The 18,941-nt window shown below is 41.1% G+C and overlaps 1 protein-coding gene across 5 annotated transcripts in view; it reads right to left on the bottom strand.

The window, feature by feature from the left end:
* Positions 1-18,941, bottom strand: part of Astn2 (astrotactin 2) — a 947,200-nt gene that overhangs the window by 395,135 nt on the left and 533,124 nt on the right. For all 5 annotated transcript variants that reach the window (XM_052714946.1, XM_052714945.1, XM_052714947.1 and 2 more), the window contains one exon: positions 15,276-15,426. In XM_052714946.1, coding sequence (XP_052570906.1) covers positions 15,276-15,426 — 151 coding nt within the window. The remainder of the gene's footprint in view (positions 1-15,275; positions 15,427-18,941) is intronic.

Here is an 18,941-nt window from a genome sequence, read left to right as displayed (position 1 = left end):
CTTACTTAGGTAAGTATTATGATCCCTATTTTACTTAACATGAAACTGAGATTCAGAGGGCTTAAGTAATTTGCTCCAAGATCATATGACTAGAGAATGATAGAGTGTAGCTGGAGTTTTTCTGTGTCCACCCGGCTCCTGCAGCTGCTCAGACCCAAGTAAACACACAGAGACTTATATTACTTATAAACTGTGTGGCCGTGGCAGGCTTCTTGCTATCTAGTTCTTATATCTTAAATTAACCCATTTCTATTAATCTATAAGTTGCCACATGGGTTGTGATTTATCGGTACTTCTACATCTTGCTTTCTCTGTGTCTGGCTGGCAACTCTTTACTCAGCCTTCCTGTTCCCAGAATTCTCTTCTCTCTTTGTCCCGCCCATACTTCCTGCCTGGCTACTAGCCAATCAGTACTTTATTTATTAACCAATCAGAGCAATACATTCACAGCACACAGAGCGATATCCACAGCAACAAAGCAAGATTTTGGCCCAATTTCTCATAAGGCAGAACCTGTACTCTTCAACACTAGACTGACTAACTGAAGGTAGGGAGTGACAGTAGGCATTCATACAGTCTATAGGGTGTCTTTCCAGATGATTGAGGTAGGTGCATAAAAAATTCAGTTAGAACCTGATTGCCTAGTCTAAAGATACCTATAAAAAGGAAATAAAATGATGGGGCTTTTCCTGCCTGAAGTTTTCTCTCCATCCCATGAGTGAAGCTTCACTCTCTATCCTGTCCTGTCCTTTTCTCTCAGGCCCTTTCTGCACCAGAACCACTGCCACTGCTAACATTTATCATAATGTCATGGGCTCTGAAGCCAAGAGAAACCTTAGCAGTATGTTGGCCATCTTCCCTGGTTGGTCTCTGAGGTGCCACATACAATACAATACTATACAATGCTACCACCTTCTTAAAGCAATTTATGTAATGCTTACTATCAACAGGTGCAGAATCATGCCTACATTTTCCAATTTGTGCCTTTAATCAGGTGTCTTTCCCCAGACCTTTCTTCCAGGAATCAAAGGGTAAAACCCATCACGTTGGAAGGGCAGGCTCAACTCTCTGATTTTAAGGGATAATGATTTCCACATAATAAACCTAGCTTTCCAGGAATATCATCAGACACAGGAAAGAACAGATCCCAGGGAAATAAAATGAGGAAGAAAAAAAAAACAGACAAGCCTTCAAATGTCACAGGAAGAATAAAGTATTTAATGTCATGAAAGGGTGCATAGGTTTTATGAGAATGCCATACATTATAATCTTGGGAATGCCACTCTGCCCCATCTTCTTCCTGCATAGCTTGAAAAAGAAGAGGGCTGGATCAGTTGGAAACTTACAAAGGACTTATTCAAATGCACAGATCCTGATGGGAGAGCAATTTCAAAGTTTAAGCCTTGTACTAAAACACCAAAGTCAGGGCAGTCTCCATTTCCATACAGACTCACTGTTCCAAAACACTTACCTCCCTTTACTATAGAGAGAGAAGGCTGCATCATGGACCTGGAGAGTGAAAAAGATGCTCTCTGACACGAAAGACATTTACTGTTTCTCTGGGGACCAATCCTCAGGCAGTGGATGTTGCTCTTTCATGCATTAAGAGATATCGCTTTGGGATCTGAAAGACTTGAATTTGAAATTTGGCTCTGTGTTTACCATGCCGGTTGGATTTGGGCAAGCATGACACGCTTTCTGAATCTCTTTCTTATGCATATCTTGTGAGTAATAATAGCACTTGAGTTGAAAAAGATCATGGTGAAAGTTCAGTGGGGCACATTACAAACACTTATCCCAGAGCCTGGCATGGAATCATCACTTAGACATCTTCTGTGGGGACCAACAGCAACCTAGAACTGACATTACTCACAGCATCCATTCATTTATTCATTAATGGCATTAACAATATCAGCCCCAGTTTTCCTGGTAAAGGTACACATAAAGAATCTTCTACTTATGGACCCGTTAGATGAGAGAGCAGTCTGATGAGGACAGTCTGTCTAGAAGTCTGAAATAGTTCCCATAAAGATGCCTTCCTCCTGACTTTGCATCTTTCTAACAATTTTCAAAAAGGAAAAATGTGACAAGCATCATTCCTCCCATTTTAGATGTTGGCAAGGCCCTCCTGGCTGTGCTCTGAATTCATCACGGTCTTGTTGGAAAGCTGTATGTGGATGAACTAAACCTGAGTCCGCTTCTGGGAAGGAGAAACCACTGTCCAGGGGCTAACTCCCACTGAAGCTCAGCCCCCACTGTTATATTGACCTCCAATGGCTGGAGGTTCATGCAGACAGGATGGTCAGCTGTGCCTGGGCTGTGCTCCAAAGCAGTTTCTCACTTTGCTGCTTCCTCCTGCTAGTCTTTCTTGCCCTCTTAAGTTTTGCTCTTTAATTACAGCCCAATTGCATCATTAAAAGTGGAGAATAATGAGTAATGGAATAGAGCTACTTTCGCTGCCTTATTGAACAAGATTCCAGCTCTTGCCTCCTTCTGATCAGTATCACGAGATGTCTAGCATATAATAAATGAACATTCTTCTTACTCATCTTGCCTTTAAAAAGACTTCTTGTTGCCTTTTCAACATCTGTGGGTAATCATGGCTCCTCTTGTCCTTCTTGCTATTTGGGGGACCAGATGGCATTTTAGGTCAAAACAGAAACAGAAAAAGATGGAAAAGAGATGGTGAAAATGTGAGTGGTGCTTTCTAAGGGATGGGGAGTGTAGAACTAGCTTGAAACAGGGCTGGCATTCAGAGACAGGGCTGAGAAATGATAGTGAAGACACCTCCAGAAGATACCATCACTCACAGGATCCTATAAGTACACAAATCTATGCAGCATCGGTCCTCTTTTCATCTTCCTTTCCTACTCTGCTTCTCTTCACAAACAAGTTTCCTAAAAGGTAATTTCCTTTACCTGGCATGGGAAGTGGAGGTGTGAATAATAATTTGCTCACAAGATGGCTGTGAGCATGAAACTGGTTAAGCCAAGCAAAGCACTTAGAACCTCAGTTGAATGCAGCCTCTGCGTCGATGGTTGCTTGCATATCACTTGCATTTCTCTTTCTGAAAAGTGGTGTCAACCTAGGAGGACAATCTTAAACAACTGACTGCCATGAACACAAATGAGCTAGCATTGAGTAGGTGCTGAATACACATCATTTCCCCCCATCCACTGTCTCCTTGTCCTCAACATTGACACTAACCCTTGTAGTCTTCTTACATCAAGAAATGAAAAGACTTGATGAAGGCAGCATTGTTGCCCTATTGAACTCTACACTGCCTCCCAGAATATCTTAGATAAAGGAGACTCTTGGTTTTGTGTCTCCTCTTCCATTTACAGTGCTAGATACAGGTATACTGTGGGGTAAATATTTCATCTGATACAGTGGCAACAAGAAGATATGACAGTTAATTATGGTTGCACACTTGAATGTGTTAATAAATGCTCAGAAAGGGCTGTAGTGATGACTGCTTTTCCAGAGGACCCAGGTTTGATTCACAGCATCTACATGGTTGCTTGCAAGTGTCTATAACGCCAGCTCCAGGGCAAGTGACACCCTCTTCTTGCCTCCACAGGCACTCCCACAGACATGGTGCACAGATATGCAAGCAGGCAAAATACTAATACAGAAAAATAAAATAAATGAATCTTTTAAATAATGCCTAAGGGATTAGTAAATCACATATCCTGTTATGTCTGTGAGTATACTTTCGCAGAAAATAAATAATAAGAGATCTGACCTAATCAATTGATGGTTTCTTGATATGTTCATAAGATAATGACTTACTGGGAAGAAGTGAAAGGTCAGGCCTGGTTAGAGGAAGTAGGTCTCTAGAGTTGTGTTCTTGTCTTACTCCTGCTCCATCCCTTTTCTGTGTCTGCCTTTCCCTGATTCCAGACTGACTGCCATGGTGTGAGTTTCTCTGCTCTGTCAGACCTTCTGGCATGAATTGAATCTTCTGAAATAATGAACCCAAAATAAGTCATCCTTCCTTTTTTCCTTCTTTTTCAGATTGTTTATGTTAAACATGTCAAAGAAAAGAGAAAACTAACTAATTCAGAAAATGAGTACCAGAAGCAGGGTCACTACAGTGTATAAACCCAATTATGTGGTCATTACAGCTTTAGAACTGGTTTGTGAGAAGAATTTTTAAAAGTTAAATTCGGGTGTAAGAAATCCTATAATATTGTAATAAAAACTTGCTGTAGGGAGCTCAAATAACTAGAATGTTGAAGAAGTGTGAACAATACATACTGTGCTTATGAGGTTACAAAGGGGGGTAAGGACACTATTAGGAACTGGAATAGAGACCATCTTTGTTACATTTAGGGAAAGGATCTGTCCACATTTTGTCTCTGTCTTGAAACACTGTATGAGGCTAAGCTTAAATGTGATGGACTGATTAATTTCACAAAGTAAAGTTGAGGATAACATAGCATTCAGTCTGTGGCATGTCTGTTGTTGGCCAGATTTACAGCATTGAATCAAGAAGAATCATGTACTGAAGGCAACTCTGGAAGTAGTCAACCATATCCACTGTAGACTCCAGGGTACAAAACTATCATCTTATTTGAAAGACTTTCCCCTAAGAAAAGAGAGCCTAGTGGATAGCCAACTAGAAAAGTGGTTTCTCAAATTCAGTCATCCAGGAGCTCAGAGCTCACCAGAGGTAACAGTAGATCTTGGCATTACTTACATGCTGCTGGTTTTGCTGGCCTTCAGAATACCATGATTACAATGTCATAGAGCCTTTGCTAAAGATGTCCAAGGAAGGTCTATGGTGTCAAGTCTTGTATATTATGTGGGAGTCCCTGAATTGAGTGCCCTGTGTGTAAGGCTGTGAAGTTGAAGGGGAGAATCCTGAAAGTTAGAACTGCTGTGAAAATAGAAAGTCTCTCCAGAAGAGCTGGAGGCAACAGGTGAAAGCATACCAAAAGAGAGGCTGTGTGTTCTGCAAATGGCAAATCCACAGGAGCCGGGCATCCAGCACTTGTCAGAGCTCATATCACAATACAAATCACACCAGAATCAAGACACAGAGCTACAGCATGTGTTGTTTGCCCTGCTGCATTTTAGGTTTGCTTTCGTCTCACACCTTTTTTTTTCATGCCCTCCTTCTTCATTTTGGGAAAGGGATATTTACTCTGTGCCATTGTACATTGAAGGTATGTAATTTTCTTTTTGATTTCTACAGAGACTTGTGGTTAAAATTTGCCTTGCGTCTTACAGGAGGCTTGGGTTGGGGATTTTTGAAATCTATTGAAACTGTGAAGACTACTGAGACTCAGGAGATGGAGTGCTTATTGTATTATGAGGTTGAGATTAGCCTTTTGGGAGGCCAGAGGTGGAACACTAAGGTTTAAGGGGATAATATGCATAAGTGTCAAGCTGATGAGAGGCAGACTTGCACTATTTAATCTCAACTGTCAACTTGACTGGATTAATAAATGCTTAGGAGATTAGTGAAGAGCACTTGTCTGTGAGATCATTTCCAGAGACAACTGGATCAAGAGGACTCTCATGTAATCAATTGATTAAAAATGATAGCATTATTGAGAGGTGGGTAAAGACAGGAGGTATCTGTCTGTGTGTACTATATATTGCCATGGCTTCTTCCTATATCATTTTTTGCTTTGTTTCTTGGCTGATGTGATGTGAACTGCTCTGTTCTGCCATGCCCTCCCTACCTTGATGAACTGAATCTTCTGAGTCCTTCAGGCAAATTAATCTTTCTTCTTTAAACTGATCTTACTGGGTACTTGGTTACAGCAATACACACGTCTGATGAATACAAGGCATTACTGTAGAAAGGTGCAATTGGGTGGAAGGAGTCTTGAAATTCCATTTAAACTCCGTCTTTGCCTCTATCCATTAAGTTGAATAATTTTGCATCATTCTTGGTCTTTGTTTTTCTGTTTCTGTTTGATATGGATGGTGGCCTGGTTTAGAACAACTCTGTAGTTCCCTCTTTCCCCTGCCAGGAGCTCTTGTCTGCAATGCAATGCTGTACATCAACAGTTGAAATGGTCACAAAGTCTACTATTCTTAAATCTGGTTATTTTCTACTGGGATGACTTCAGTGACCTACTTGACCAATAGTATGAGGTGGAAATGATATTTTGGGTCTACTGAGGCTGGTGACTAAGAAGCCTTGCAGCTTCCACCTGAGTTCTTGGAATATTTGATCTTGGAATGATCTCCACGGAAGTCCAGCCTATGTTGTGTAAGGAAGTCAACCCACATGCATTGACCATTTGAAGTTTAGTTAATCTTCCATAGATGAAATTGAAATAAACAGTGTTGCCTGCCTGTTTCACTAGCTCTTAGATCAAGCAAGATGATGAAGAGATCTATTTAAAAATCAGCCCTCCAACCCAGACATTACATCTACTGTCAGAGACAGACTACCTGTACCTGTCATATATTCCTGATATGTGAGATTGTAAACAAACAAAATAGGCATTTTAAATCATTATGTTTTTTGAGGAACCTTTTTATATAGTAAAAGATGCTTGGAATTATGAAGTTGACATGTGAATTGGCAGTTTAGAGGGTCTGAGTGAGACACAGTCAGAGGAATTCAATGGTCTTTACAGTTATTTGTCTAGATGTTACACATGGTTAAAAACTGTCGAGAATATCAAGGTTACAGCCAGCCTTTATTATAAGAACTTTTTAGTGTTTTCTTTCCTTTTAACTAAATGAAGCTGTTCTTTTTTTTTTAAAGGATTTATTTATATTCATGTGTCTTTGTGAATGTATGTGCAGATGTGTGTGTGTGTGTGTGTGTGTGTGTGTGTGTGTGTGTGTGTGTGTGCGCGCGCGTGGAAGCCAGAAGTGGGCATCAGGTCCCTCCAAGATAGAGTTACAGCCATTTGCATAAAGCTTTATGTTATGATTTAAATGAGAAGGGCCTCCACAGACACACAATTTGAGTGCTTGTTCTCTAGTTAGTAGAACTACTTGAAAAGGATTAGTAAGTGTGGCCTCAGAGAGGATGTTACACTGGAGGCTGGCTCTATTGTTTCAAAAGCCCGCTTTGAATCCAGTCTCTCCATCTCTGCCTGCTACCTGTGGATCAGAATGTAAGGCTCTCAGCTACTTTTCCAGCACTATGTCTGCCTGTGTGCCATCACATTCCCTGCCATGATGATGGACTAACTTCTGAAACTGTAAGTAAGTCCCCAATTGAATGCTTTCACCTGGGGATTGTGGTGGTTTAAGTAGGCTCACATATTTGAATGCTTGGTCATTAAAGAGTGGCACTACTTGAGAGGGATTAGGAGTGTAGCCTTGTTGGAGTAGGTGTGGCCTTATTGGAGGAAGTGTGTCATGGGGCATGGGTTTGGGGGTTTTAAATGTTCAAGCCAGGCCCAGTGTCTCTCTCTTCCAGCTGCCTGCTGATCTATATATAGAACTCTCAGCTATGTCTTCAGTACTATGTCTGTCTGCCTGCATGCCACCATGCTTCTTACTAGGATGGTGACAGACTAAACCTCTGAACTATAAGCAAGCCCCAACTAATTTTTTTTTTAATAAGAGTGGCTGTGGTCATGGTGTCTCTTCAAAGCAATAGAATACTAAGACAGGGGTCCAAACTCTGGTCCTCAAGACTGCATAGAAAATGCTTAACATCTGAGTCATTTATCTAACTGTAAATCTATTCCCCTCCACCATCCACCAAATTGTCCTCATTGTAGCCTGGTTGCTTCAAATAATTCATGGTTATTCTGAGGAACACTATAGCTGTGACTTCTGCTTCAGGAGGCTTTGCTTATACAACTTATACAGCTCCAGGAGCCTTCTGTTGGCCATACTAAACCTCTATAGGCGATCTATACATGACACCAAGGATCCTGTAGATTTTTCATGCAGGATAAGAGGAGGAACACCTTCTTGCTTACTCTGTAAAAAGCTTGAAGCAGGTACTTATCTGAGGCATTTGATAGATAGAAATAGAAGCTGTGCACAAACAAGACTGTGATTCTCTCATGTACTAAAAGTTATGCAGAAGCAGGTCATGTTCCGTTTTGTCTATATGAGCAGGTTTTGTTTAACTGTTTGCAGGCTAGTCTAAGGAGGCTTTTCTCTAGTATAACGGTTCCCAGTTTGTCTCTCTGTCTCTGTCTACACACACACACACACACACACACACACACACACACACACACACACACACACACACACATACACACACTAGGGTCCAGGAGCTAGAGAGACAGCTAAATGGTTAAGAAGACCCCAGTTCTATTCCTAGCACTCACATAAGACAGGTCACACAACCTGCAGCTCCAGTCCCAGATGCCCTCTTCTGGCCTCCATGGGCACCTGCATGTATGTGTACACATACATATTTTCAACCCCATCCCCCATGTGCACATAAATTAAAACAATGTCTTTAGGCCAGGCGGTGGTGGCGCACGCCTTTAATCCCAGCACTCGGGAGGCAGAGCCAGGCGGATCTCTGTGAGTTCGAGGCCAGCCTGGGCTACCAAGTGAGTTCCAGGAAAGGCACAAAGCTACACAGAGAAACCCTGTCTCGAAAAACCAAAAAAAAAAAAAAAACAGTGTCTTTAAAAAAACCCTATTCTGGATGGTCTTCATCAGTTACTGTAAGGTTCCAAAGAAACCTGGGACAAATCTCACTCAGTACCTGTGGCTCCTCTCAGCATTTTGCATTCTGTCCCCTACCCCAAACCTTTCCATCCCAAGGCCTGGGCTTTGCTTTCCTCCCCCCAGCTTCTGTTTATATCAGTCATTTTGTCTACATGCTCTCTTGGTTCCCATATACTATCTTGACCTCTTGGTTCTTCTCTTTTCTTGGTTCCTTTGTTCTTGGCTCCTGGTTCCATCTTGCCAGTCTCTCTTCTCTTCCTTTCTTGCTACCTCCCATCTCTCCCTCTCCTCTCATGACCCAGTCTATTCTGCTGTCCATGTGCAGCCTGGACCCTTCCAGATGCCTCTGGTTCTTCTCTCCCTCATATCTATAATAAAACCCTTCTCCTCAACCATATCTAAGAGTGGCCATGTCCTCATTTTCACTCACTTACTTGTGGCCTTTATCATGGGTTGAGTACAGGCTGAATTTGTAATGTTAAGAGCAGATTAAAATCCTGGACTTCTAGAATGAGGCTCCTGGCAGCAACAGAAGTTAAAGGCACCTGAGAGTTGGCTATAAAACTCTGGGACTCTCTGTGCTATAAGCCTTAAGCTTACTTGGCAGCTATAAAGCAACTGAAGAGTCGCGGAGTGGTTGGCAGCAGAGGCCGAGGAACCTATGAAGGACAGTTAAAGTACTATGAAGGCAAATGTTATAAAGACACAGTGAACTTTGCATGTTAACTTAAAATACTAATTAGAAAAAAATAGAATGGAAACAATCATACCAGGTAACTGGGAGAGTTCCAGAGAGCTGAGAAGGACTGAGACCCGAGTGAGGGTCCTTTCATTCAAGCTTAGGAGCTATACCACTAGCCCATGTAAAATATCAAGGTTCCAAATCCCAAAATCGAAGGCTGTAGCACTAGCTGCTGGCATTGACTATTCAGAGCTTTCTCTGCCCCAAGTGTTTAGAGCTGTAAGTCTTGAGCTTTGGACACTTGGAGTCATAAATTTCTATTTCTCTGGTCTTAGACTTATAGTCCCAGAGGTTTGAAAGCCCTTGAATTCAGAAGCTCAGAGATGTCAACACTAAAAAAGTTTTCCCTTACCTGTTCATGATTTTTATCTAAATAGAGCCAAGTGACCCCAGTTAGTAGTTCATGACAGGAGGAGGATGGACTTTGATTGCCTGGTATTGGGTCAGTCCCAAGGTGTCCTCCCTATGATGAGTAAACTGGAGCAACTCAAAGACACAGAATACATGAATGTTTCAGGAGCAATGGTCACGCTGAGATGGTGATGGAAGGCTTGGCCACCATACCATGATTAAGTGCTCTCTTTGTTTTAGTTGTCTGTCTTGATTAAATTTTATATGCTGCCACACAATACATAGACCCACAGCTTGAATGTGAAACTATGCCATGGTGACACCATGCTTAACAGATTTGTGACTTTTCTGCATTGTGCTCCCTTCCTCATTCACAATTACTTCCTCCATGCCTGGTCAAGAGGAAAGGATACTCCAGAAATGTTAGAAAATAAAAAAGACACAAACTTTCTTTCTATCTTATCTACTCCATTAATCCCCATATTATTTTTATACTACATTAATAGCATATTTCTATCATGACTTAGTACTGAAACTTGATCACTTAAAACAACACAAATTAATTATATCACTGTTTTGTAGGCTAGAGGTCCAAAGGGGGCCTCACTGTACTGCAATCACAGAGATAGCCAGGAAGTACTTCCTTCTGGTGGTGAGAGGTGTGAATCTTCTAGATTCTATAGTTTCTATAGATGACTTCTCCTAGGTGCATTCCTTAACTCTCAGCCCTCTTTTCCATGTTTATAGCTAGCACCACTCTGTCCCTCCCATGCACTTGCTTTCCTCGTCCTCTTTTCTGGGTTTTTCTGCCATAGTGCTGGGTGTGCCCTGAGACTCCATGATAAAAGCCACCTTTGAAGGTCAGTCAACCACTAATGTTAATTCCATACACAAACTCCCTTTTTGTTGTAAGATAACATACTATGCCCATTGATTTCAAGAATTATGGTGTATTCATTGTTAGAAGGATATATTTTTCTATGCTGCTGCTGCTGACTCCAAGTCATAATTCAAGGTTATTTTGTATTAGTGAGATACAAATATATCAATCATCATCATCATCATCATCATCATCATCATCATCAAGCCAAACAAAACAAGAAAGCAAGAAAAGGAGCTGTGTTGTATTATAGACTTAGATTTCCTCCCACTCACTATGAAGAAGTGTGATCATATGAACTGGGAAAGAATGTTGGAAGTCAATAAGAGAACCTTGTAATTGCTAGCAATTTTTATGAACAACTAGGACTTGATGCTTTGTTCCTATCAGGCTAAACACATAAGTGGATAAAGGGAATAAAGGACTGTTAGAAAATCAAGTGCTGTGTTTGGGGATTATCCCTCAATGGTGGAGCACTCACTTAGCAGACACATACACATCAGGTGAGTCTGAGGGCTCTGAAGGCAAAGGAAGGCTTTGCTTGCCTTTCTGGTAGTGGTAGGTGTGAATCTTTCTCAATAATGGCAGAATGGTCCATTGCACTCACTTTTATGAAAACTGCTGACTACAAATGCCTTCATGGCAAATGTAGAAGAAGAGAGCTTTGGACAGCCTTGCTCATATAAAGATGGTGTATAAAAACTAGTGGATGCATACTATTTCTTATGCACTAGCGAGGTAGAGAAAGCTATTGTATGGATAGACCCATCAGGTCTTCTATGGCCCCACGGTGAGATGAAGAATACCAAACAGCTGATACCAATATAGATCACATGCCTGTGAATCAGGTGGGAGCAATAGATATAGCAGGTCAAAAAATGATACTCATTTTCAGAAACATCATAGAGGGTTCCCCTCAATTCAGGTGCTCATAAATTTGTGTAGCCCCAATAATATATACTCTATGTAAAGCATTAATAATATAGTCTTGTCTTATAAAGAAATGATATTTTGCAAATCCAAATTAAATCATTTATTTTCTCCTTTTTTTAATCATGTATTTGAGTATATAGTATGTGTGCATGTATGTATGTATGTTTGCATATGTATGAGTACATGTGTGCACAGATGCATGTGCATATGTGGCCATGTGCACGTGGGGCACCCAGGTTGATATCAGGAGTCTTTTTCTATTGTTCTTTTTTTTAAACCTTACTCTTGGAGGCAGGGTTTGTTAGTCAACTCAGAGTTTACTGATGCAGCTAGTCCTGATAGCGAGCTTGCTCCCAGGATCTCATGTGTCTGCCTTCTGGTGCTGTAAGTACCGGTAGGCTGCCATACCCGCCCAGCATTAATGTGGCTCCTGGGGACCAAACTTCTGGTCCTCTTGCTTGCATAGCAAGTGCTTCAGCTGCGGGAGCCATCCCTGAACCCTCTGCTGTGTTCTTTCATCCTGCAGAAAATCTGCGCATGTGAGAACTGTTGTTCCGTTTGGAAGTATCAAGAGACTGAGAGGCCCGTGTTGATTCCACAGCTAGCCAATGATCAAATTATGATGGAAACCCATCTCATTCAGATCAACCCATCCCACTCCTCTCACCTTGGCAGGAAAACAACTCCAAATGGTATTGACTGTAGGAGTGATGTTAAAGGTGTGGTCTTGGTCCTCTATCCTGCCACCTGGTGGTGAGACCTCAGGAGGTCACTCTATTCCCCCATAGACTCATTTATTTATCCATGAGGGACCCCATGTTGCACATTAGTTGTGAGGGGTTGTTTGTTCATTTGTTTGTTTTAATGCAGAGTACAATGGGGTTGGGGAGGCAGCCCAGCTTTTGAAGTGCTTATGTTGCAAGTATGAAGAACTGAGTTTGATCCCCAGAAGCCACATTAAAAAGGGGTTGGGGAGGGGGATGCATTGTTGGCATGGGCTTGTGATCCCAATGTGGTAGAGTCAAAGACAGGCAGATACCTGGGGTTTGCTGGCCAATCAACCTAGTCTACTAGGCTCAGGCCAGTAAGAGATCTTACCTCAAAAGAAAGTGAGGTGGGTGATCCTGAGGAATGACACTAGAGGTTATCCTCTTGCATTTCATGCAAGCACACACATATGCACCTCCGCACATATGAACACACACACAAATACAAGGTGTGATTATTTTTTATACAAGATGAAGTTTCTTAGGAGAGGAGGCATGTGAAATAAAACATATTTTAAGCACCAGTGTAAAGGGGTACTGTCCTATCTATTCCACACATCAGAGTTTGCCTAACATTCATTGTTAGCCTCTCACCGGAGAGGGAGAATTTTAACAGTATCCTCTTGCTGTAGAGAGAAAGTCTCTGAAGACTTATCAGATTATTGAATTTTCTCTTAACCTACATAAATGTCTTTCTCTCCTCTTATTTTTCCAGTTTATGTTAATGAACAGGAAAGAGAGATACTCTACTCCCAGACATGCACACCACACCACACTATACTCATGGAGGTCCATCCCCATTTCTGTATCTTGAGTTTTATTCCTCAGGGACATCAATCCTTATGAAGAAGAAAGTTAAGTACTTGAGGAGAGAAAAATGATGGTAAACTCTTCATAAAAGCTACTATCATGCTTTGGAGACACAAATTTGGAAAATTCATTGGAATTATTTGTCCTTGGATCGGCTCTACAACATGAGCAAATTTTCCTCTTCCTCACTGGCTCTCACTTCTCCGGTATGAAGTCTGAAGGGTTGACTACAGTGTCCTGAATCAGACTGCTACCACAGAGGCCAGCACAGCGCCCACAACTACTCTTCTAGTTTCTGAGACTTACATTTCCTTGGGAATCTATGCCTGTATCTAGCTGAGCTACATATTTCAAATTCAGCTGCCTCTTGCTGAAATTCTCCCTGTGACTCACTTGGAGATGTGTCTGTCCCATCCCCTTGAGCCCAGGATTGAAGGCTGAAGGGCTAGGGGTGAGAATCAAATTTGCTCAATGAGATACTTCAGTGTATGTCATTAGAGTGAGTAAGAAAGAGGTGTTCTTGTCACAAAGAACTCAAAATAGTGAAGCTGTAGCTGGTCAGAGAATGGCATGATATTACAGAAAGAAAGGAAATGGAAAGTAATTCTAATCCAGTTGTTTGAGCCTCTTAAGCCAAGTGTGCCTGAACGTTACCTGTGGCAATGAGTTTTTGATTTTTGCCTGAATTACTCTCTGTCAATTTTCTGTCACTTACAATCCTGAAAACTTAAGTCACTAAACTCTCCACCCACCTCTTAAGAAAGTCCTGTTGATTTCTGAATCTAAAATACAGTGTCAGTGCATCCTCTCATATGCTAGAAGATTCTTTTACTGGTTTCTTAAGCTTTGACTATTTCTCCTCTGCTATAGGGATGTGTCAACTGTACATTCCATCTTTCTTTGGTCTCATTTGGAGAACTTAGTCTGGAAAAGTGACTCCAATTACTGACCCTGCCTCTTTCTGCTTCTTGTTCTTACTAAGAAGAATATTGCTGGGACCCTGAGTTCGGTCAGCAGATTTCCTGAGTTCTCACTCAGCTTATTGGTTGAGACAAACCCACAGGAGTCTGCACTATAAAATATTGCAGGTGATTTTAAAAAAAAGGTAGGTACAAACAATAGCAAGATCACTACCACTTGCCGAGTGGGAAGGGGATATCTTCAGAAAGAACAAAGATCTGAAAGCACGTCCACTTATTTGTTCTACAGGCTGGCAGAGAAATTGACTGTAAGTGAAGGGCAAGAGGCATTAAACAAGCAGCATGTTCAAAGAATAGCATCTTAATCAGGTCCATTTGGCTCTAGTGTAGAATGAAGTTAAGCGATGAGCGATGTGCAAGGAGGGCTTGGGTAAGAGCCAAATGAAGAGCACAGAATGCCAGGCTGAGCCTGTCTGGCCATTGCAGTGCTTTCCAAGCATAGAGCTGGACCTCCCCCACTTCAACACGCACATACACATATGCATACATGCACACGTATTTACTTGTTACAACTTCAAGTTCATGAGACATAACGCCGACTATAGTTACAGCTCTGGAACTTCATGTTTGGACAATTACCCTAGGCCATTCTTAAAAACCAAACCATCAATTTCAGGGTGCTTTTTCATAGGCAACAGGGATCTTCACATATCTTCTCCTGTGTTATTATTTCACACTAGATATTAGCATCCAATGAGTAGGTCTCTTCCCTTTTTGGCCATCTGCACCATTTTTTTTTAATACCAAATTGATCCATGCTTCCAAGGACACTTCTAATACCAACTTCCCAAGGAAGTCTATCACCAACCTTGGGTCTCAGCTGGCACATCTTCTAAACCACACTGAAGAATCTATACTGGGTACTGTTTTCAATTTAGTGACATTCCCCTGCCTGCACTGTGTTCACGGAGCCAAGATGGTTGTGTTTTAATGTCAGAAGTACTACAAGCTTCTAGAATGCAAAACCTATTGAGAAGGACACTTAAGTTACACTGTCTCAGTTTATTTTTCTAAAATTCTTGAGAGGTAAGTTTAATCATCCCACTTCACAGAAGAGGAAACTCCAGAAGCTTGGTATTCAGTGGGACACAGGGGCACTAGATTTAAGCAGTGTGATCCTCTTTCACCCATATCCGCTTGCAGAGAGGGGCCCCAGTATAAGAAAAGCTCCTGTGCCAATGAGCACTCACCACACATCCTGAGGAGTCCACCTGGCGGTCAGACACACACTTGAAGTTGCGGGTGCAGCCCCCATTGTTCCTTGAGCAGTCACGGACTGGACCAAAGGAGGACAGCAGGTCATTGATGGTTTCAAAGTAGGTGGACAGCATTGCTTCTTCCCTTGGAAAAAAGGGCATGGTTAAACCTCAGAGAAAGCCTCATCGCTGTTTTTTTTTTAATAAAAAAAAACTAATATAAATTCAACAAACTTGAAACCATTATTTTATTTATAGTTAGGAAAATAATTCCAATAAAAGATTAAAGGTCAGAACAGTGAAGAGCATAGTGCTTACACCCTGTTGTGATAAAGAAAAAGAGATTTACATCTTTTTCATATATTATTTCATTTATCCTCATAATTGTGTAAGGTTGTGCCTATGAGATTTCCATTTTACAAATAGAGGAGCTGTGTGTTAGAAATGTGAATTTTCTTTCCTAAAAAGACCACCCATTTTACAGTGTAACAGAACCAAAGTTTGTATCAAGTTCCACCTGAATCCCACATCCCCCAAAAGAATATTGCATCCATATGTTTGTACAAGTTCTAGAAATCTATGTATAGCAACTCTATGATTCAAATGTTATTATTCTGACCTAGTCAATTTATAAAATTGAGGCTACAAAAGGTTATAGGACTTATCTCCAAGTTGCACAGGCTATGAATAAGAGAGTCCAGCAGAAACCCAAGATTCTGGCCCTTAGACACCAGACTATTGCTTTCAAACCATTGCGTTGAGCTCACATTATTAACTGTCAATAACTATTGCTGGGAAGTTCATGAGATTCCCACCAAATGAGTTTCCTCAAAGATACTTTTCTTTATAGACCTGCCACAAATATGATTGGATTCCATAAGATGGATTCTATAATATGGGCAATAAAGATAAAAGTTTTGGTTGTTATTTTATGGATAAAAAGTTCCTCTGAAGTGATATGCTTACACTGGGGTAGACATGATTTGTTGTGGGGTATTTGTACACTACGTGAAGATATATTACTGTGATTGGTGTAATAAAAAGCTGAACAACCAATAGCTAGGCAGAAGAATATAGGTGGGACTTCTAGGGAGAGAGAGAACTTTGTGAAGAAGAAAGGCAGAGTTGCCAGTCAGATGCAGAGAAACAGAATGGGCAATATGGAGATGACGTAATGAGTTACATAGAAGAACATAGATTAAAAAATATGGGTTAATTTAAGTTATATGAACTAGTTAGGAACATGTCTAAGCTAAGGCCCAGCTTTCATAATTAATAATGTATCCATGTCATTGTTTTCAGGCTGGCGGTCCTGATGAGAAAGTACTATTGCATATAGTGGCCAATGTGGGACTTGAATATCCAAACACAGGGCCTGAGAAAGCCGAGAAAATTCTGGACAAGGAACTAGACATGGCTTCCTAGTTCCACAGTCTTTTAGGCTGGCTGATGCTCACAGCACACAAAGGTGTGTCTTCCAGCTTCTATGTGGGAGCTTGAGCCAACCACAAGTGCCATGTGCTAAGTGGAAGAGTGAAGTATATGGACTGGCCCTTTAAGACTGGCTCACACTGTCAGAGAATGCTGAAAACATGCAGAAATCCAGGTACAGACACAGAAAACCTCCAAAAATGTACAATATGCTTAAAGAGGTGCTTAGATGCTGAAGAAAGAAAAAAATGAATATAGACCATCATAAAATAGTTCAAAAACAATAGTAAACTCTTTTAAAAAAATAAACTAGTGTAAAAAGAATAAGACACTAAGGATGGGAAACATTATAACATAGGGAGTGTGGACCTTAATTTTGAATTTTTTGAATGCTAATGAACAGAGAATGACAGTTGCTAAGAGACGTTGGATTGTGGAAGGGACTGCTGAAGTAAACCAGACTATATACCTTAAGGATGTCTTGGCTTTAGAATGGAAGTCAGGAAATGTGTTGTATTTGGAGAGAGGTTGTGCTTTTGTTTATATAGGAAACAAAAAGCTATGGATTCTTTCAAAGTTAATCAAGAGCAGATGTGACCAGGGGAGACCTCCTGAGGATCTGGCACTACAGACATGAGGGGAAAAGCCAAGAAAGACCCCAAGACAAGTGACATATGTGTTGATACTTTGACATGGGAACAGCTCTGGGACTGGGTGAGACATGATAAATTTTGTTGGCTACAGAGTCCTCATGACTTATTATTACATGTCATCCTTTCATATGGCATGGATAGAGATTTATATTACAGTTTGATTATGCAATCCATCCAGACTTATAAAGCTGACAGATGCCTTTTACCTGCTCAAACACAGGACAAAAAAATCATTCTTAACTGACTTGTACACATCACACATACCATACTTGTGTTAGTGTAGATACATATGTTACCTTTAAAAGTTTGTGTGTTTTCAAGAAGAAAAAGAAACAAACACCAATAAAGACAAGTAACACACGTGATCCAGACTCTTAGAATGCCTCTGTTGCAGTTTCTTCAAAATTCTGCATCTAGAACAACTTCAAAGCTGCTAGCTGCCAAGGTCCAGCCTCACAGACTACTCCAGCCAGGACTTCAGAAAAGCTCTACATTTTACCATCACACAGAGACTAAACAAAAAATAATACAGCTAGCTCCCCCAGAATGTGACCATTATCCCAGTTTTTTCAGGTCCCCTAATGATCCCATCACCTACAGACAACAAGAAACAGTCTAGAGAACACAACACCCATATTTCCAAGAGGTGCAATGGGTAGTTTCTGATCATTTGGTGGATGTTTGGCATTGTTTTGGAGGGATTGGTTGCAAGTTGTTATTTGTCATGGTCAGGAAGGAAACTGAGAAAAGGAGATTAGATTCAGGGATCTCACTCTGAAAAGAAAAATGGGGCATATTGATGGGGGATGCCTTTCTGTACTCTGTGAACATGTGTTGCTCTGATTGGTTGATAAATAAAGCCATTTGGTCTATGGAAAGGCAGCTTAGAGGTAGGCGGGAAATCCAAATATAGAGACAGGAAGAAGGCAGAGAGAGACATCAGCTGCCACTGAAGGGACATGCCAGCAGTCCAGTAAGCCATGGCAACTTATAGGTTAATAGAAATGGATTAATTTAAGATATAAGAGATAACTAGCGCCGGGCGGTGGTGGCGCACGCCTTTAATCCCAGCACTCGGGAGGCAGAGCCAGGCGGATCTCTGTGAGTTCGAGGCCAGCCTGGACTACCAAGTGAGTTCCAGGAAAGGCGCAAAGCTACACAGAGAAACCCTGTCTCGAAAAACCAAAAAAAAAAAAAAAAAAAAAAAAAGAGATAACTAGCAAGAAACTTGAGCCATAGGCCATGCCCATGCAATTTGTAATTGATATAAGCCTCTGTGTGTTTACTTGGGTTTGAGCGGTTGTAGGACCAGGCAGGACACAGGAATTTTATAAGTGGCTGTGGGACCTTGGTGTGGGATGAGGCCAGGAAAACTTCCAGCTACAGCATATAAAATGAGAGGATACAAGGGTAGATTATTGAATCTCCTTTCCAACTAAAAAAGCAACTACTAATATCAAATATTATACCTAAGTATGGATTTTTGTATACTGATACAAATTGTAGGTTATTTTTGTTATACTCTATATATGTTTCTTTCTTGTTTAAGGTGTTGTATCTATACAGCTCATTTGAA

The sequence above is a fragment of the Peromyscus californicus genome, unplaced genomic scaffold (assembly GCF_007827085.1).
Source record: "Peromyscus californicus insignis strain IS unplaced genomic scaffold, ASM782708v3 Scaffold_5__1_contigs__length_169319896, whole genome shotgun sequence".
In the NCBI taxonomy this organism is placed as follows: Eukaryota; Metazoa; Chordata; class Mammalia; order Rodentia; family Cricetidae; genus Peromyscus; species Peromyscus californicus.
This window is presented reverse-complemented; position numbering and strand designations above follow the sequence as displayed.